General features: G+C 43.7%; 1 protein-coding gene across 2 annotated transcripts; it reads left to right on the top strand.

Annotated features, from left to right (window-relative positions):
* Positions 1 to 36: 36 nt before the first annotated feature.
* LOC119654338 (synaptojanin-1) lies at positions 37 to 19828 on the top strand. Of its 2 annotated transcripts, none has more exons than XM_038059677.1 (4): positions 37 to 322; positions 15246 to 17869; positions 17925 to 18930; positions 18993 to 19828. In XM_038059677.1, exons 2-3 carry the CDS (start codon positions 15351 to 15353, stop codon positions 18922 to 18924), a joined length of 3519 nt encoding a protein of 1172 aa, XP_037915605.1. In that variant the 5' UTR covers positions 37 to 322; positions 15246 to 15350; the 3' UTR covers positions 18925 to 18930; positions 18993 to 19828. The 2 variants fall into 2 exon arrangements, with proteins under 2 accessions (XP_037915605.1, XP_037915604.1); XM_038059676.1 differs by having other exon boundaries at positions 38 to 322; positions 18988 to 19828.
* Positions 19829 to 20816: the final 988 nt, after the last annotated feature.

Below are 20816 nucleotides of genomic sequence, written 5' to 3'. Positions count from 1 at the left end.
CAATGCTAATTTGCGTACAGGGTCCCATGATGTTTTAAGAGTTTTTAGATTAATTCTTCCCTGGCTGCATTTTAGATTTTAATTGCATGATCTCCACAAAATTACAGAAAATTTCAAATCAGGAATATGTAAAAATACCGGACGTTAGAAGACTGGACGGCAACACTAATCCATAACCAAAGTTGCGCATCGGAATTGTCAAGTTGACAGAATTATTGGATGCTGACAATTGTGTGGTAGTGTCCACATATGTGGTAGTTTTTCTTCATCGAAAAGTGTTAAATAAAGTTGAAAATTGACAGAAAAATAAAGTGAATTTAAGGTAAATAATGAACTACCAGCTGTGCCGTGTTTTGCATCCTATCTAGGAAAGTGCAGTTCATCACGGTTTCCCGATAAAAGTGTTCTCCAAGGGAATCTCACGAGTTTTTTTCAGGGGGTGTATTCCACCAGGCTGGCATTGATTTAATATGTTTATGTGAAAAATCTTTGAAAATCGAATTATTAATCCTTTGCAGGCCAGTTTATTTCCCCTTGAAACAGGCTTTATGTAAATATTTATTGATTTTTTACATTGCTGTAAGTTTCACTTATTTTTAGTTCGGCTTCCCGCAGATTTGGCGATCATCGCTGCCGTGATTATTTTCTGGTTGCGTATGGTATTGACTTCTTACAAGCAAGGATCGAAATTTAATCATTTTTCGAATTAGAAATGAATTGCTTCATATTTCCAGGAACCCTTAGTCATGCAAATATTCCGCCACTCAGTTCGCTGGGCGTTTTGCACACTAGACGTAATGGAATTTGATTACGTCGCTTCATGTTTCATACTTCGCGTTTAAGGGGCCAATTTAATATCAAATAACATTTCAATATCATATCATTAGTCATGCCTAACGCAGCGGTTTAGAAGGAAATGCAAATATAGAAAAACATAAGTGCGTGATCAGTAATTTGCCATTCTCTGAGGGTCTCATAATTGTCGTAAGTTTTTATCTGAAATTTGAAACACTAGAAACGAACACGTTTGAATTTTTGGATCGGTTTGCGATTTTCAGAAAATAAACCTTTTAAGGTACAGCATAATATGTCAACACGCTTATATCTCCCTTTTCGTACGTCCTCGAAGTGTTTGCTGCTTTTCCAATTGATGGACATCCCGTGCTCCTTGCTGGGAACGTCTAATAGTCATAACAATAGTATCAAGGGAAATTGCACTGCAGCCTAAGGAAATGTTGTACCTCTTTAATGGATGCAATGTAGCTGACCCGCCGAACTTCGTACTCCCTCAGAATTAATGAATCTTCTTTTTCTTCAGCCTTTGTCCCGTTCACAAGTGGGGTCGGCACGTCGTGATCGGCTTCGCCATTTGGCTCTATCGAATGCCTGATCTGGGTGCAATCTCGAGGCTTTCAAATCCCCATCCAGCGTATCAAGCCACCGTTGCTTAGGTCTGCCTTTTGGTCGTTTACCATCGACTTCGATGTTCAGACCAATCTTGGCAAGTGAATTCTCGTTTGCACGAATTGCGTGACCGTATCATCGAAGACGCCTCTCTCGCAACTTTTCCACGATCGGTGCTACCCCATAACGATCGCGGATATCCTCATTTCGGATGTGATCTAAACGTGTGACGCCACTAGTCCAACGTAGCATCTTCGTCTCCATTACCGCAAGACGCCGTTCATTGTCTTTTATGGTCGGCCAACACTCAGAACCATAGAGAGCGACTGGACGGACGACATTGCGGTAAATTTTAGATTTAAGACGTTCGTTGATACGTCGATCACAAAGGACACCAGTTGTGGAACGCCACTTCATCCAGATTGCGTTAATGCGTGAAGCAATTTCATAACGCAGCTCTCCATTGGCTGATAGCGTTGACCCGAGGTATTTAAATCGCTCAGTTCTGGGCAGATCACTGCCGCTGACAGTGATTGTGCCTGTTTCATGGGCATCGGTCGTCAAAAATTCAGTTTTGTTTAAATTCAATCTGAGACCGTGTTGCATGAGGCGATCATTCCATTTTTGAACAAGTTGCTCGAGATGATTTTTGCTATCAGATGCTAGGAAAACATCATCTGCATAAAGCAGTGTGTAGGGCGCTGGACGTTGGATATCCCGTGTGACGGTGTCCATAACAAGGACAAAGAGGATTGGTGAGAGGGCACTTCCTTGATGAACTCCAACAGAGACACGAAGCGGTTTTGATACACCCGCCATACTTCGAACTTTACTTTTCGGATCGTGGTAGAGCAATTGAACCCAGCGCACGAGTTCTTCTGGCACGAAGTGTTGTCGTAAAGCATACCAGATGAGTTCGTGTGGTACACGGTCAAATGCTTTCTCTAGATCCAGAAAGGCAATGTAAAGAGGGCGATGCTTCTCACGGTGTTTCTCCATGAGTAACCGCGCAGCGTGTATTGCGTCAGTAGTTCCGCAGTTCTTGACAAATCCGGCTTGATTCACGGTTATTTCAACGATTTCGCGAATACGGTTGTCAAGAATGCGTTCAAAAATCTTCATGGTATGGGAAAGTAACCGGATCGAACGGTAATTTGAACATTCTGCTGGGCTACCTTTCTTTTTCCATATTGGAACAGTGGTACTTTCTTGCCAGTCAGATGGTGTTCTTCCTTCCTGAATAACCCGGTTAAAGAATTCACTGAGCCACAGTGTTGGGTCCCAGCTCTTTGCTTTCCAGAGCTCAGATGCGATGTCGTCAGGTCCTGTTGCTTTCCCCGATTTCATTTGTTTTATTGCCTCCTTGACTTCAGTTGCGCTGACTGGTGGAACTGCTCCAAATGTCGGCAATGATTGTGGAAGTGGAGGATGAGCAAATTCTTCAGTTGAAATCTGCTCGAAGTATTCTCGCCATCTATCCGTTGCGGCTCGACGGTTGGTAAGCAAAGTACCGTTCTTGTCATTAACACAACAGAAGTGTTCGATATCCTGTGTGCGTTCATCACGGCTTTTAGCAAGTCGATACAGATCTCTCTCGCCATCCCGAGTGTCCAGTTTATCGTAAAGATTTTTGAAATGGTTCGCTCGGGTGGCAGCGACCGCTTTCTTTGCTTCCCGGTTGGCATTCTTATAAATTTGCCAATTAGCAGGCGTTTTATCGTCAAGAAATTTGTGGTAGAGGCGTTTCTTTTCACGGACCTTCATTTCAACATCATCATTCCAAAGCCAAGTATGTCGGTTGATGTACCGCTTACCCGGCTTGGTGACCCCGAGGGTTGCAGAGGCCGCTTTGTGGATCGTGTCTTTCATTTGGTTCCATGATTCTTCCACATTCGTAATGGTTGGCAATCGTATGAGTGAGACCGTTTCTTCTTTCTCCTCACCAAACCGCTACCATTTAATGCGCGGCGGGCCAGTGCGTTCCTCACGCTGTTTTATCAGTGGCTTAATTCGCAGGACGGCAATCAACGGCCGATGTTGAGGTGCGATGGTCTCATAGGGAACGACTTTGCAATCAGTGACAGTGGTAAAATGTTGGCGTCTTATGAGAATATAGTCGATTTGCGTTTTATTGTTTCCACTATAAAATGTGGGAAGGTGAGACAATCGTTTGATGAACCATGTATTCATAAGTACAAGGTCATGGGTGTCCGCAAAATCGATTATACGCTCGCCACCTTCATTGCGCGCTCCGAACCCCTTTCTCCCATGGCACCTGTTACCGTCTGCCTTTTCACCCACATGACCATTAAGGTCACCGGCAATGATTATATAATTGTCAGCAGGCACGTGACAAGTCTTTTCATCGAGAAGTTGCCAGAAGGCATCTTTCTCGGCATCAGGTCGACCTGTTTGTGGTGCATACGCGGTGAAGAAGTGAATAGTGCGATCAGCTGATATAATGGTGAGCTTCATCAGCCGATCATCAAATCGTTCGACTTCTTTAATGGCATCACGGAAACCCTCTGAGATGGCAATGCCAACACCATATTGAGTGTGTGGGTTACCAAAATAGAGAAGTTTGTAGCCATTTTTACCGCGTTCGCGTTCAATGTCGCAGCTTTTGGCACATGAATGTCGGTGTAAAATTATTTTCTTATTTAAACCCTGTTTTTTCATCATCAACCACGGCACAACAACCGGTGTCCATGTCCATGGCCCAGGATCTCGCAAAACCTGTTCGATTTGGATGAAGGGTCCGCGTTGTTCTTCCAATAATGTCAATATCGTTAGTATAGATCAGTAGTTGGGTGGACTTGAAGAGCATGATGCCTCTCGCATTAACATCAGCATCGTGAATCACTTTTCCATGGCCAAGTTAAAAAATTCTTTCACGGCCGTGTACAGTTTTACCCTGGCTATGCTATCATAGGCCGTCTTGAAGTCGATTAAAATTTGTAATATTGGCTATGCGGTTTCGATCGCAGGGCAGAGGCGATTTCATCAGACGCTGCCTCAGCGCCTCTAACCTGACCTCTACCCGTGACCGAAAGCGGTAACAGATGGCATTTGGCTCGTTTATATGTAGAAACATGAAAAAGTATGTTTTTAAGGTTCTACCCATTTATTCAACAAACACCGAGAAGGTCGAGAGAAAGAATGTGTAAAAGAGTCAGATGGCGTCGAATTTATATCCTTGCCGATCCATATAGTGACGTTACTTTGTTGAGCATATCAGCTGTTGAAAGGCGTTGCCATGTTGGTGCTGTCATGTCATTACCACGTCGCTACACTGCTCCCTCCCGAGTAGTTTTGACGGTTAACGGCTGGAAAACTACGTATCGAATATTACTCGCCTCTCACTCGCTGGTTTCGCTCTTGGTCCTACATACGTTTTGGGAGCCAAACTTATTGGTCGTTGGGCTGCTTACGTTGGATCAGATGTTACTTCGAAATAGGCAGGTTTTAGTCGCTCGACGCTGATATTTGTTGCTTTGCCCTGAATTTCCATTTTAAAAACGTTGTCGGAAAGTCTTTCTAACACCTTACGGATGCTCTAGCGGCTTCTTCACTCGATCAATCCGCACGAACACGTGTGAGCATGTAGAAAGATCCTTGTGGACGAACACCTTCCTTCTATCATGTCGAGAGATTGGCGTTGCACGAACTTGCGTCATATGGTGACGAAATTTCTCAACGAAAAATTTCGGATCGGGAGGCATTTCCTCGTCAAGAAAGAACTCTCCAGGAATGCGAATCGTTGTCCCATAGACTAGCTCAGCAGCTGTTGCGCCAATATCCTCCTTAACGCTTGTACGAAGACCGAGCAAAACCGTTGGCAAAACTTCGACCCATTCACGGTTGTTGTGGCACATAATAGCTGCTTTCATCGATCGGTGCCATCGCTCAATCAATCCGTTAGAAGCAGGATGGTATGCAGTGGTTCGAATCTTTTTGCAACCCACTAAGTGTGTCAGCGACTGGAAGATCAAGGATTCGAACTGGGATCCTTGGTCCGATGTTAATATAGTAGGTGCTCCAAATCGTGAAATCCAGTTGGTGTAGAATGCGTCTGCGACAACATCTGCCGTAATTAATCGTATCGGAACCGCTTCAGGCCATCTCGTAAATTTATCGATCATAGTCAATACATACGAGTGACCTTGTGATTGCGTTAGCGGTCCGACAATATCGATATGTACGTGACTGAATCTCGTGTCCGGCATATCGATTTGGCCATGCGATGGTTTTGCATGTCGTCCAATCATACTTCGTTGACACGCTAGACATGTTCGTGCCCACTCGAGAATGTCCTTGGACATACTAGGCCAGACATATTTTCGGTAAATCAGCTTCTTCGTGACGCGTCCGCTTGAATGAGATAGTCGGTGAGTAATCTCAAATATTCTCCTCCTGAGAAGTATTGGGATATACGGCCGTATTTGGGAAGTTGACACGTCGCAGTACAACATTGTATCCTTGTCGTCAACTCGCAACTTTTTCAAATCCAAGGTCGTTTCAGAACGCAGTAGATGTTGGAGTTCCTCATCGTTTCGTTGCGCTGTAGCTAATTCTTCGGGCGTTATGGCAACCGGCAATGTAACAGCACTAATTCGGGACAAGGCGTCTGCTGTAACGTTTTCCTCGCCAGTGACGTATATGATATTGGTCGAGAATTGGCCGATATAGTCCAGTTGCCTTAATTGCCGTGGACTAGCTTTATCGGCTTTCTGTTGGAAGGCAAACGTTATCGGCTTATGATCGGTTTTGATTAATAACGGACGACCTTCGACCATGTAGCGAAAAAACTTGACTGCACTGTAGATTGCTTGGAGTTCTCGATCGTAAGTGCTGTACCTACGTTGTGTATCGGAGAACTTCTTCGAAAAGAACCCGAGCGGTTCCCAAACATCGTTGTTCTACTGTTCGAGAACTGCTCCCATAGCCGTGTTCGATGCGTCTGATTTGATGGCCAATGGTGCATTCTCAATGGGATGTCGTAGTAACGCAGCGTTGGCAATTTGCTGTTTGCACTTTTCAAATGAGACATCTGCTCGTGGATTCCATTCGATTTTGCGTTTATCCCGTTTCCTTGCACCAATGAGATACTCGTGAAGAGGTGCTTGAATTTCGGCTGCATTCTGCAACGATTTTCTATAGAAATTAACAGCTCCTAGAAATCGTCGCAAATCGGCAATTGTTGACGGTTTTCCGAAATTCAAAATGGTTTCCACTCGTCCTGGAAGGGGCTTGATGCCATTTTCGCTCACCAAATATCTTAAATATTCGGCAGAAGATGTTCCGAAGCTGCATTTATCCACATTGATGGATAATTCGTATTCACAGAGTCGATTAAATATCGTCAATAAGTGCTTCCGATGCTCCTCGTTCGATTTAGAAGCGATAATAATGTCATCGATGTATACATAGCAAAAGTCCAATCCGCGGAGTGCATGATCAATGTACCGCTGGAAAGTTTGTGCGGCATTACGTAGACCGAACGTCATTACTCGGAACTCAAAAAGCCCAAAAGGAGTAATGACAGCTGTTTTGGGAATGTCCTCGGGTGCTACAGGAATCTGGTGGTATGCTCTCGTCAGATCAATCGTGGAAAATACCTTGCATCCACTCAGTTTGTGCGCAAAATCACTAATGTGAGCGATGGGGTACTTATCTGGGACGGTGATAGCGTTCAAACGCCGATAATCTCCACATGGTCTCCATTGTCCGTTTTTCTTCCGTACCAAGTGTAACGGGCTCGCCCATGGGCCACTCGATGGTTGGCAAACTCCCTGTTGTAGCATGTAGTCAAATTCGGCCTTTGCTTCGCGCAGTTTTTCGGGCGTTAATCGTCTGGGTCGGTCAAAAACAGGCGGTCCTTTAGTCAGGATATGGTGGTAGATATCATGAGCCATCACTTTCGCTCGGTCAGATGGAATTGTGATGTCGACAAAATCTCTCAGAATATCATCATAACTTTCGCTAGACTTCAGTGTTGTCATACCACAAGTTATGGTGCCGGTGAGCTTTGCGATGCAGGATAAGTTGGTTTTTTCGTCGATTATCTTCCTCCTGCGTAGGTCCACTAATAAGCCATAATGGTGCAGCAAATCGACACCGATTATTCGTTGTCGAACATCCGCTAAAACGAACCTCCAGGTAAACGGTCGTCGTAAGCCGAGGTCGAGCGTTATGATGCGATGTCCATATGTTTTGATCGGCGTATTGTTGGCGGCATAAAGCTGAAATTGCATTGGCGTGTACTGATTTTTGTCTTTAGGCAAAACTGAAATATCAGCACCGGTATCCATCAGTAAATGCATGCCGCTTTTCCGATCGAGTACTAATAATCGGCTGGGTTTACTGTGAGAGGGAACGTCCTCGACCGCCGAAATTCGGGACGACGAATTTAGTTTTCCGAAGTCGCGGAATTATTTTGCCACTTACATGGCGGTCGGCAATTACGCGCTTGTTTCCCAAACCGTTGATGAAAGAAGCAAAACCCTCGATTCCGTGAACCTGATCTTTGCCTTCTGGTGCTCCGTTGTTTGGATCCGGACCGGTTGCGTGTCGTGATTTCCAGTCGGTCAATTCGGCTCAATATTTGCTCCAAGACATCATTTTCCGTGGATGCCTTCTGAACGGTGGAAATGCAAGGCAGTTGTTGCATCTCGATCATTAAATCCGCCATTTTCGCCAATTTATCGACGTCTGCTTCGTTAGAAATCGCTAACACCATTCGAATATTTTTTGTCTAAGCAGGGTGAGCATCGAGGTGTATAAGGCTTCATCGAGCTGACTTGTAAAATTTCTACGTCTGGTGCAGTTGCTCCCTGCACTTTTCTAATTCAGAGACTTGTTGGCTCTCCCAGGCTCCCTTTTTCCGTCTGTAAAGTCATCTCTCTACTCGGGGAAGTTCGTTATAGGCCTTTGTGTGTTCCCGCGCTAGCTTACATTCATTGTCGAACCAGTCATTCCTACTTTTTTTGCAACTGTTGCCAAGTATGTTTGTGGCAGTATCAATGATAACTTTCTCCAGGTGGTTTTTAAGATCATTTTTCCAAGACCAATTATTGCGGCATCCATTTCCCTCTTATAGGTGTTACGAAGGGCTTTGCTGGGGATTGTTTCATGTCTCACGCTCACCTGATTGTCAGAGGACATCCTAAGGGTTGTTGTAGTTCGAGCTAGGAGAACCATGCCAATGAGATAATGATCGAGTCTATATTGGCTTCCCTATATGTTCGTACATTCATCAAAATTGAGAGGTGGCGGCGTTCAATCAAAACGTGGTCAATTTGGCTGAAAGTGGTCCCGTCTGGAGAGGCCATGTATGTTTATGGATCGCTTTCCGCCAGCAGGTGCTTGCAACCACCATTTCTTGCGATGCTGCTAACTGAATAATCCGCAGTCCGTTATCATTGCTATCCTTATGTAAGCTATAGGAGTCGATATATCGCCTGAATACGGGATTTATTCATACTTGGCTGTTAAAATTTCCAAGTACGATTTTGATACTTGGGGCAGGCTTCGAGGATCTCTCTACTACCTCGTAGAAGGTATCTTTGTCCGACGCTGTATGGGCGTTAATATCAATGAGGCTTTTATTATGCATAGCCGTTGGCTTTAGGCATTCAAAGCCGATAAAGGCAGGTTTCATTTTTTAGGTGACTAGGAAACCTACTAGCACATGGTTTACTGGTTGGCCGCTGTAATATATGGTGTAGTGACTCTCCAGGAACCCGCTCTCTGCACATCTCTTTTAACGACTAGCTGCTCCTTTTACAGGCAGCGCACGTTTCATGAGAAAATGCGGAAATCGTTCATCCGTTTTCGTTGCGCGGGGTCCGTCATTGTAAAATCCGTGCAGTTCCGAAGCCCCTTTCGTGGCTCCGTAACTTCAGCTTTCCAGGTAGAGTTGTCAGTTGGAGTACAAGTTGATACAATTTGTCGCGTTTTTAGGCGCAGGAGTCTCGCTTTCATCTTTCTCCGTCTGTAGTTTTTCATTAAGAAAGAGCTGTCAGCGATGACTACGTGAAGGTGGAAATAGGATTCGGTAGTAGAACTTTTGGTGTTGGTTCAGTAGGCGGTGTTTTGCTCCATTCTGGACGCCATTTCGCCCTGCGACCTATACTTTGTGTAAAACAAAACCTTATTCAAATCCATTCACTGTCTGTCTGTCTTTCTGTCACACGCGCTCTCCAAAACGGCTAAACCGATCCGAACGAAATTTAGTGGATATGTGGGCACGTATTTACGTGGAGTTCAAAGGAGGGCTCCCCATAAATGCAAAGGGGGGTGTGTAATTTTTTTTCATCGAATATAGTCATGTGGGGTATCAAATGAAAGGTCTCGATTAGTCTTCTTTTTCTTTTTCTTCAGCCTTTGTCTCGTTCACAAGGTCTCGATTAGTACTTCCTGATAAACTGATATTAGTTTTGAAATGGATTGTAAAGTGCGCGAGTGAGGAATCAAATTTGCACTCTTAAAGTGAGACAGGATTCATTTTCAGAAACTACCCAACCCAAAAATTGTTCGTTTACATAGTTTTTGTTGGTTGACACTCCGAAATATGACTACCAAGCCAACCTTCTTTCACAACGGTAGCAAGCCGGGCACATCTACCGAGTTTGAAATGTTAGTTGATTCGTTTTTGTTGGCTTTAAAGTCGCTAGATTTGAAAGAATCCAGTGGACTGAAGTTTGGTTTTGACTCGTGAAGTTTAAGTAACCCAAATCTTCATTCTTTGTCGCATTTGCGCATTCATACCAGTGGAATATGGCATGTCGGATTTAAGTTGTTTGGAGGGGTGGACGCCGATTTCAAAGCTAAATGGGTCGTTCGATATCCTTCTAAATATTTGGCCCTATGCTAAAAACGCAACTGCAGCAATTTCAGATCGGTGCCCAAAATCAAAACCTCAGGAATGCCTTTCCACTTACTTAATGGCAGGAAGATGTCTTGTGTTGCATAAGAGTTACGGTTCCGAACAATCGGAAAAAGGGCAATTCATGTGATCCTGGGCTTATAGATAGCTTGGTATGTAGCAATTATTGGTTAGCAAATGATAGTTAGTCTTCTTGTGGTGGCTAGGGCCTTCTCCTCCAGTTGAGTTTTGTATGGTGCTATCATAACTGCTTCGGAGATTGCCTTCTGAAATGAAGTACGTAGTGTACCAAATTGAATGTTGCTCTCAGCGGAAATGGTGGAGAAGTTCCCCGGCTGCTAGATAGCTCTAGTTTGGGGATTGTAATTCGGCCATGTGATTCGATATGTCACCTTAAGAGAAGCTCTCTCCGTACGTACTATAAGAAGGGAGACTTGAATGTGATCCTCGCTGTCCTCGATGCAATTGTAAACGACCACGTCACATGCTGGAGGGTGACTTCAAGCAATGTCTGACCACTGCCATTGCGAAATGCAAGATATGTGAAGCCATTGTTTTTGGAAGAGGTGGCAAGAGAGACTGGATGAGGTGGCAGGAAAACTTGGATGGTAAGAAAAAACCAAGGGGGTTGAAAAGTCTGGCCTCCTCCATGTGCACGCGTCGTTTGGTTGAGAGCGAATTCAAAGATAAACATTTAACTCGGAACGAAGGTCGCGTGTCAAGCTCCGTCGTTGTTACTTAGTTGCTTGATGGATGAAACAGTAATGATGTAGGTGTAGGTAGTCTACAGCGTCGTAGGTTTATCAGAGATCCATTTGCGCTGGATGGAAGTTCGTGCTTCCAGTACTAACCAAACCTTTTTTGTTGGCAGGAACGACATAATATACTGTTTTGGTCATATACAAATGCACACTCTCCGATGTAAGAATATCACCTGAATGTCTTGTAATGATTACTTTAAACAAATGTTTCTCACCACCACGTAAACCACCTTGTCGAGGTTGGGGAGCCTCTAGTAGTTTACTATTCCAATAAGGGTGTCCAAACATGAAGATGGAAGCTATGGATTTTAACTCTTCAAGTGGTAAAAGGTCACAAACTTCGCATCAACAAAAAACTTGCATTTAGAGCCTCCGGCGAAAGCCGTCAGAAAGGAAAGTACGCCAACCTTCAACTTGGGACAAGTGGAAATTCGACTACAAGTGCCGGTCTGTCCGCGGTACTACAGTCCAAATTTACCTATAAGCGGAAAAGGAAGGCTCGGCAGAAGGGAACTACAGCCACTAAGAAGGGGGACAACAGGCTGAATCCTACCTGTCAGAACTTTCTCCGTTACCCTTACCGAGAAGAACGGAAGAAAGTATGTGGAACTGGACCCAAGCGGTCCGGACACCGTGAACCTGGGAAGGCTCCAAACCGGCGGCGGAGCGAGGCACTACGAAAGACGGTGAAGCACGGTAATCCCCAGAGAAATCGGACACAAGGAAACAGAACCTTCTGCAGAAGGTGGGGATAAACTGGTAACCCCGATGAGAGCCACATTAGGCGCACCCGACTGCGCTGTCAGCGGTAATGCGTGCAAGACACGGAAGAACAAACATCTGTGGTGGACAACGTTGTATAGTGCTCCGCAACGCTCGTGGGGTGAGGACCGGTGCGCCTAGAGGTGATCAAATGAACGAGAGAGATCTTAACGAAGCTGGTTCTTCCCGTAGGAATACGCACATGAAGGCGGAAAGGCTCAATTACTCTGGGTATCTGGTCACTGTGGTGTAGAGGGAAATGAAATCTCGGATGCTTTAACAAATGCAAAGAACAACAACAATGACAGATATGATATATCTCCTGTTCTCTCCTTTGTGGAATATGCGGTATCCGTACAGTCTCTTCTTAATTAATGCTATTTTCTTTATTTCATTTTATTTCCATTATTTTCTCTATTTCATTTTATTTCCAAAAAGATGGAGCTCAATTTCAATGTCATCACATATCAGCAGCAAGATGTGTACAAAGAACGGGGATTCCAATACAAGTTAACGAGATTGACAGGATGACCCTCGATCAATTCAACCATCGCGCCAAATAGCAAAAACCGTAAATATATCAGTAGACGCTGTGGCGCGTCCCATTCCAATGTGCGGCTAAATTGTATGGTAGCAGGCTTTGAGCAAAAAGTACAATCGAACAAAACTTAATAGAATTCAAAGAACAGCATATGCAGATGCTACGGGGGCTTTGTATCTCCTCCCCCTAGACCGCCACATTTAATACGCTGTAGGGTGTAGCTCCGTCGGACTACCTGAGCCCAGATGGTGGACAGCGAATTCCTACGGCCACAGTAACATCCTAGATGAAGTACCTGGAGAAATCTAGGCATTTCCCACGGACTATGCCAAACGCAAGCTGAACTTCACGGGAAATTTTGCTGTGAACTTTCCAACCAGGGCATAGTGGAAGACCGGCAGCGTGTTGCAAGGCTATGAGACATTATTCTTGATCGGCGGATTAAAGATAGTCTGTGGAGTTAGTGCGGGGATCTTCTCGAATACACATAGTGTACCCCAATCGTCAGTAAGGCCTTGTACTCAGCACAAGGCTCCAGACTGGTAGGCAGTGCAGAAACACGTCAAGGTCACCCTCCCGATCATAGGAACATAGAGGGGAATGGCAGTTCTACAGTCTGTGTCCCGCTGGTGACTGTCAAGGACGGAATCTACTCGCACTACTTCTCAACCACGGACCGCAGATGGCGAAGGTTCACCACCTGTACCAATTCAAGGAAGATTAACGATAACGATAGCGGGAGCTCCTGTGCCAGACGCGTGCAAATGCATACAAGATTAGGGCGGTCTGGACGGAGCACTGGCTCATAGGAAACCATGCGGCCAGGCTCGGCATGACTTACAATTCGCATTGCCGAAGCTGCGAAGAAGAGGGGAAACCCTCTGGCACTTCCTCTGCGATTGCCCAGTTCTAACTAAAGCTAGGCTACCAACACTAGGTAAACCATTCTTTGGGGACCTCAGAGATATTATATTTCTAGCTGCAGGGTGGGAGGGCTGCTTTCCTTTATAAACGCTACGGGCTGACTCTGAAGATCTCATATCAGTAGTCACAGTTTTAAGAATTAATTGCATCAAAACGGTGCACCACAGCGCTAATTAGGCTCCTCAGAGTGGCCACTTATACCTACCTACCGATACCTACCATATTAGTAAAAACGGCTATCAAAATAAACCTAGAGAGAATGTTAAAAATCCGTAAAGACCATGATATAGCATGCACCTTTAAATTCCTTCGTGATACGGAAATTGTCTTATTTACGACAATATCTGCTTCGCTGATCAACGCAAAGGAAAATGTCCTGTTCTTTGGGTGCACGATATACTACACTCCACGCTTCAAACGCATCCTGTTTGCCAAAACCATCAGAGTGTTCAGCTCCAAATATTCAGCATTTTGCTTTCATGCTTAAATAGGCAGGCGAATCCCTTCTTGAGCGCGCCAAAACATAAATTTCTTTATTATGCGAGATATCCATACAGAAAATCAAAATTTGGTAGGATTTATAACAAATTCTCCACTATCTTGGTCTGCATAGTATATTATGGCTCCTTTTTAGAAAATGGTATGTTTTCAAAATATACCATTTTCGGATGAATGTCGGCCATTTCTCACGGAGCCAGAGTCAGGATTGTAAGCCAAGCACCACTCGATATTCTGAAATATTGCTAAACGGCTTGCCAAGAGTCGCCCATTTTTAAGGTTTTGTGTGAAACAAAACCCTATTAGAATCGAGTCGATGTCTGTCTGCCACACCCGATTTATTCGGAAACCACTGAACCAATTTGGTGAGAAAATGTGATCTATGAATCCCTTTACATATAGCAAGTGACGCCATTTTATGTTGAGTTTGAGGGGGGCCAAATTTAGTGCCGCTATAGGCAATAATATAATACACAATTTTGGAAAGTTTGAAAAAAAATGCAACTACTTTTTACAAAGTTATAGAAGAATAAAATTGTGCATTTCACGTGGATCTATCGGACGTCATCATCATATAAACTGACCTCATATGAACGGCGGAGTTGTAATTTGGAGATATATCAAGGAATATTTAGAATGTTTAGGTATGTACGAATAGGAAAACGTGCATAGGAAATTTCCTTCAGAGATGAACACAAAACCTTTATACCCAAAGCGTCCAGCTTTCGATATTCCGAATTGTTTTATCATCGTCATCATCATCAACGGCGCAACAGCCGCTATCCGGTCTAGGCCTGCCTTAATAAGAAACTCCAGACATCCCGGTTTTGCGCCGAGGTCCACCAATTCGATATCCCTAAAAGCTGTCTGGCATCCTGGCCTACGCCATCGTTCCATCTTAAGCAGGGTCTATTTTATCTTGGCCCCAAATTAGATATTTTTGGTTTAGTTATCATCCTGTGAGTGAAAATGAATGAGGGTGAAGATTCGAGTGTAATGATCAATCTCGGGGAGTTTTTTCTGTAGGAGTTCATTGTATGTAAAGTGTGTAACAAAAGATTGCAAGGGAGGCTGGGTGCATCGCGCTGTTCTCTCCTCCTCTAGCTTAACCACTGAGAAAAGTGCATTCCATCGAATAAGGAAACACGATTACTTACGCCAAGTCCTTTCAATGATAACCTCGTTCAGAGTTCAAAATCACCAAAGATTCGCATTTCCCTCTAGCTCGGACTTCATAGAGGACGTCTTTTCGAAATAATTATAGTGTAGGACATAAGTCCTTGTACCCCACTCAGATATGAGTCGAGAGGTAGAGGCGAACTCTATTAAAAGGAGTGCTTGGATCTCTATCGCAAACGTTCGTAACTGAAACGACTAACTTCGTCGTCCTGATTTAATTAATTCGTCTTTCTCTCTTTTGAATCCGATTTTCATCAGTATTGATTGTTTTCGTATGCTTTCTTTGCAGATGCGCTAATGCTTAATTGAATGAGAAACGAAACTTCAACACAAGGAAGACGTGGAAAGTTCTCATCTACAATAAACAACTCCAAGGAAAAACTCAAAGACCATCATGGCAATGTCAAAAGGAATTCGGGTATTGGAGAAATCACAACCTCCTAGCCCGCATAGTGTTCTCCTCGAGCACCGAAACAAATCCGAAAGTATCTTGTTCGAATCACAGGCGGTCGCTTCGTTATCTTCACAAGAGACGGAAATTATTAGGAAACAATATACAAAAGTTTGCGACGCGTATGGATGTCTAGGCGTGTTACAACTAAATGCTGGCGAGAGTACAGTTTTATTCCTAGTCCTGGTGACTGGATGCGTATCGATCGGAAAAATAGGCGATATTGAAATATTTAGAATCACTCAAACGCAATTCGTCTCATTACAGTTTCAAGCACCAAATGAAGATAGAATTTCTGAAGTTCGTAAACTGCTAAACTCGGGTACGTTCTATTTCTCTTACTGCCAAGCTTCCAATCCCTCACTCAAATTTGATATAACATTGTGCGCCCAACGAAGGCGCAAAACGGAAAGCACCGATAATCGCTTCTTCTGGAATAGGATGCTGCACATCCACATGCTTCGTTTCGGTATCGATTGTGACTTTTGGTTACTCAAGGCTATGTGCGGCTCAATTGAAATCCGAACCGTATATATTGGAAGCAAACAGGCACGGGCTGCAATTATTTCTCGATTGAGCTGCGAACGTGCCGGTACAAGGTTCAATGTTCGAGGCACAAATGACGAGGGCCATGTTGCTAATTTTGTAGAAACAGAACAAGTTATTTATCTGGACAACGACGTGACTAGTTATGTTCAAACACGTGGATCGGTGCCTCTATTTTGGGAGCAGCCGGGCGTGCAAGTTGGTTCGCACAAAGTAAAGCTTTCCCGAGGATTTGATTCGTCAGCGGCAGCATTTGATCGCCATATGACCATGATGCGAAATCGGTACGGACAACAAGCCATCATCAATTTGTTAGGGACAAGCCTAGTTGGAAGCAAAGAGGGGGAGGCTATGCTCAGTAATGAATTTCAAAAGCATCATAATGAGTCCAACCATCGCCACATTCCTCATATCGTATTCGACTATCACCAGGAATGCCGAGGCGGAAACATTGCAGCTTTGTCCAAATTGAAAGCTAGAATAGATGCAGCCGGAATAAATTTTGGAGTATTTCATGCAACTGGAGATCTCGTCCTGAGAGAACAATGCGGTACCATTAGGACAAACTGCCTGGACTGTTTGGACCGAACGAATTGCGTACAAACCTATCTCGGATTGGATATGTTGAATGAACAAATTTTATTGTTAGGATTAGGTGATAAGAAGCAGACCATGTCACGGTTTGAAGAAATTTTCCGTCAGATGTGGGTTAACAATGGAAACGAAGTCAGTAAAATCTATGCTGGTACCGGCGCTATTCAAGGTAGCTCTAAACTAATGGACGGGGCGAGGTCGGCCGCAAGAACCATTCAGAATAATCTGTTGGATAACTCGAAACAAGAAGCAATTGACGTTTTTCTAGTGGGGTCCACGTTGAACTCGGAGTTAGCGGATCGCGCGAGGATTTTACTACCATCGAATATGCTCCATGCTCCGACAACGGTGCTTCGGGAAATGTGCAAACGCTACAACGAATATGTGAAGTGCAAGGAAATCCGCGTTGCTGTTGGCACGTATAATGTAAATGGAGGCAAGCACTTCCGAAGTGTGGTCTATAAGGATTCGCTGAGCGACTGGCTGTTGGATTCCCGTGCAATTGCCCAGTCGAAGTCCCTGGTTGATGTTAGTCATCCAGAAGATGAATCGATAACACCAGTGGATATATATGCGATCGGGTTTCAAGAAATCGTTGATCTGAATGCAAGCAATATAATGGCTGCAAGTAGCGAGAATGCGAAGGCTTGGGCTGAAGAACTACAGCGCACCATATCAAGAGATTGCAATTATTGCTTGCTAACTTATCAACAGTTGGTTGGCGTTTGCTTGTACGTCTTCGTTCGACCAGAACACGCTCCATATGTGCGCGATGTAGCAGTTGATTGTGTTAAGACTGGTCTGGGTGGAGCGACTGGAAACAAGGGGGCATGTGCGATTCGATTTGTTTTGCATGGAACGTCGATCTGTTTCGTTTGTGCTCATTTCGCTGCAGGCCAATCGCAAGTGAGTGAACGGAACGCTGACTATGCTGAGATCACAAGGAAAGTAGCATTTCCAATGGGAAGGACATTGAAATCGCATGACTATGTGTTTTGGTGTGGAGATTTCAATTACAGAATTGATATGGACAAAGAAGAGTTGAAGCAACTAGTTAAGGACGGACAACTTGAGGCTGTACTCCAATGCGATCAGCTCAGAAAAGAACAGGAAGCAGGAAATGTTTTCAATGATTTTTTGGAAGGAGAAATCACTTTTGCGCCAACGTACAAATATGACTTGTTTAGTGATGACTATGATACAAGCGAAAAGTTACGCGCTCCTGCCTGGACTGACCGGATTCTGTGGAGAAGACGAAAACCGCTTGCTGAATCCGATTTGGCAAGTGATTGGAATCCCGGTGTTCTGGTTCATTATGGCAGGTGAGTTATTTTTTTGCCTAATTTGCCCTTTTATTCACATAGACATTTCCATCAGATCCGAGTTAAAGCAAAGCGATCATCGACCAGTGATAGCAATCATTGATGTTGACATACTTGAAATCGATAATGATCTCAGACAAGGTGTTTTTAAGGCTGTTATACAAGATCTTGGTCCACCGGACGCCACGATTGTCATCCATGTGAACCACGATAGCAACCCTGATTGCGACAATGAAGAAGGTCCTACTATTTACGATGAAAACGTAATGAGTACTTTGATTCAGGAATTGTCGCAAATCGGGGAAGTTACGCTTGTACGTTATGTTGAAGACACGATGTGGATCACTTTCAGAGACGGCCAATCAGCTCTGAATGCCGCAAGAAAAAAATACGCTCAGATTTGTGGGCTTCATCTTTCATTCAAATTGAAAACTGAAAATTGGCTTGCGTTAGTTGAGAAGGAGATATCCATCTGTACATCCAATACAATTCCTTTGTGCAATGCCGATCTAAGTGAATGCAATCGTGTTGGGATACCGGAAGTTCCGCAGCGGCCAAAAGCACCACCAGCACGTCCACCCACGCGTCCTCCACTGCCCAAATCACCGAAAGCTTCTCCCAAACACGTCCCGCATGCAGGGGTAATAAGTATTGTCCCGGAAATGATGCGACCACTGAAACCCTCTCCGCCCACAACACCCATGACACAGTTTCAGCAACCACCTAGTGAACGTAAAGGTTCTTCTGCGTCACAGACACCCTCGCCAACAAAATCTGTTACACCGCCTAAGCAGCAGGAAGAAGTTGACTCGGGAGCTATATATGAGGAAATTCAGGATGATATTGAATATCCCGAACCAAAACATCCTCCACCACCATTACCGCCAACTGTTACCGAGCAACCGAGCGGACAAGGTTCCCAGGGGGCTGACATTAAATCCAGACCGAAAATGAGCACCCCGCCACCGTTACCAGCTCGCCGGGCTGGGCCTCCACCAATACCCAACAGAAGTGGAGTCCCACCGCCACTCCCATCAAGGCCGAACGCTAATTAAATAATGGTGAGTATGACTACCATGTATCCCTTCAGCCCCAATTACTATTCTGGATTTCCATAGGACAGAGGACATGCTGTCAATATTTTCTTACGCCGATACAGGATGACTTTAGTTTTTAGTGATTGATTCAAAGCACAGCTATATGAATAAAGGAGTGTGTGTAAGGGACAACAACAACAGGATTTTTTTTTCATTATATTTTCTCATCTTTGATGGGCGCCAAACATCTGAAATGTCTCTTCACGAACATTCCGACTATCTCTGGATTATTGCACTTTGAACAAACATCGCTTGTCTTGCCAACATCTATCAGACCAGATGTCACAATCCCTGACGGATTCCCAACCCACTTATGGCTAAGGGAATGCCGGAAGGAAAGGTTTACTTATGGCTTTTTATTTCTAGTTAATGTAGTTAAGTGGATAATGCATATCGGCTTCAAGTCGGCAATATTTTTCCATTCCATGTTCATTATTTCATTGCAGAGTTTATGATGATAGTGAAGTGATACTTTATTGAATAAGTCGAATTTCAGAGCAAATAATTATCATAATTTTATTGTGTAAATTAATAATAAGAGAAATTATTGTGCAACTATGAATGCAAGTATTATGAACCTCTTTAGCTAGGCTAAGACTTACCTGAGGAAAGTATTCACAAAACGAGTGGACTCTCAAAATATTGGAACGTGAGAGATTAAGTGTTATACGTTAAACATGCTTTTCGACTATAGTTCCAGTTCCATTTTGTTTAGAATCATTTAAAAGTTAACTATGAAATTTTGTGAACTCATAACAATGTTAGTAAAATTATAGTAATTAGATTACTAGTCAAATGTTAGTGTAAAAAGTGTAAAATTATTTATTGTTAGCTATGATATGCGAAATAAAGAGAGCTGTTTTATTATTTGAAATTATGTTTCACTCTCCTCAAATTAAAACGTAACGAGTCCCCTAGAAAATATGACGTTGTTCACCCTTGCGGGGGATGAGCTAAAAAAATCAAATTTCAAAGTAAGAAAATCTAAAAGAACTGTTTAGCCCCAAAGAAGCAAGGTTTATTTCTATTATTTCCTTAAAGGACATAGTTTACAATTAATACTTAGGAGACTCTTCTCTGACTTTAATTACGGCCGTGAAGGTCCTGGGTCCTGGTCTTAGGAGACTGATTGATCATAATCGGTACCTCGTCATGAGTAGCACAGCGATACTGGTTTATACTATTAGGTCTATAAATAAGTTCTGTCGGTTTTCACAATAGATGGCGTAGCTTGTTTTTTATTCCATTGATCCACATTTCCAAACATTCATCGGAAAGCTACTGTCAATAGGCACAAACGTCAGTATAAATTATTTAATTGAAGTGTAAACAACAATACTTTTTTCATCAACGAAAATGGCCAATTTTGTACCAAATAATGTGTTCTTGTGGGGAGTTCTACTTCATTATTTCAATATGAAGAAAAAAGCAACTGAAAGTCATCGCATTTTGGTGGAAGTTTATGGTGACCATGCTCTATCCGAACGAACGTGTCAGAGGTGGTTTGGACGGTTTAAAAGTGGCAATTTTGACTTGGAAGACGAAGAGCGCGCCGGACGGCCAACAATTTTTGAAGATGAAGAATTAGAGGCATTGCTCGAGCAAGATCCTTCGCAAACGCAAGAAGAACTTGGAAAAACACTTGGACTCACTCAGCAAGCCATTTCCAACCGTTTAAAAGCAACGGAAATGATCCGAAAGGTCGGAAGTTGGGTTGCGTATGAACTGAAGCCAAGAGACGTCGAACGCCGTTTTTTCACGTGCGAACATCTGATCCAACGACAAGAAAGGAAGGGTTTTCTGCATCGAATAGTTACTGGCGATGAGAAGTGGATCCATTACGATAATCT

Source organism: Hermetia illucens, chromosome 4, assembly GCF_905115235.1.
Source record: "Hermetia illucens chromosome 4, iHerIll2.2.curated.20191125, whole genome shotgun sequence".
Classification (NCBI taxonomy): Eukaryota; Metazoa; Arthropoda; class Insecta; order Diptera; family Stratiomyidae; genus Hermetia; species Hermetia illucens.
The sequence above is the reverse complement of the archived record's forward strand: the minus strand, read 5'-3'. Positions and strand labels throughout refer to the sequence as shown.

Coding starts and splice junctions, on each gene's coding strand:
- LOC119654338 (XM_038059677.1), top strand. CDS start 15,351: ATGGCAATGTCAAAAGGAATTCGGGTATTGGAGAAATCACAACCTCCT. Junction 17,870..17,924: donor GTTCTGGTTCATTATGGCAG/GTGAGTTATTTT, acceptor CATTTCCATCAG/ATCCGAGTTAAAGCAAAGCG.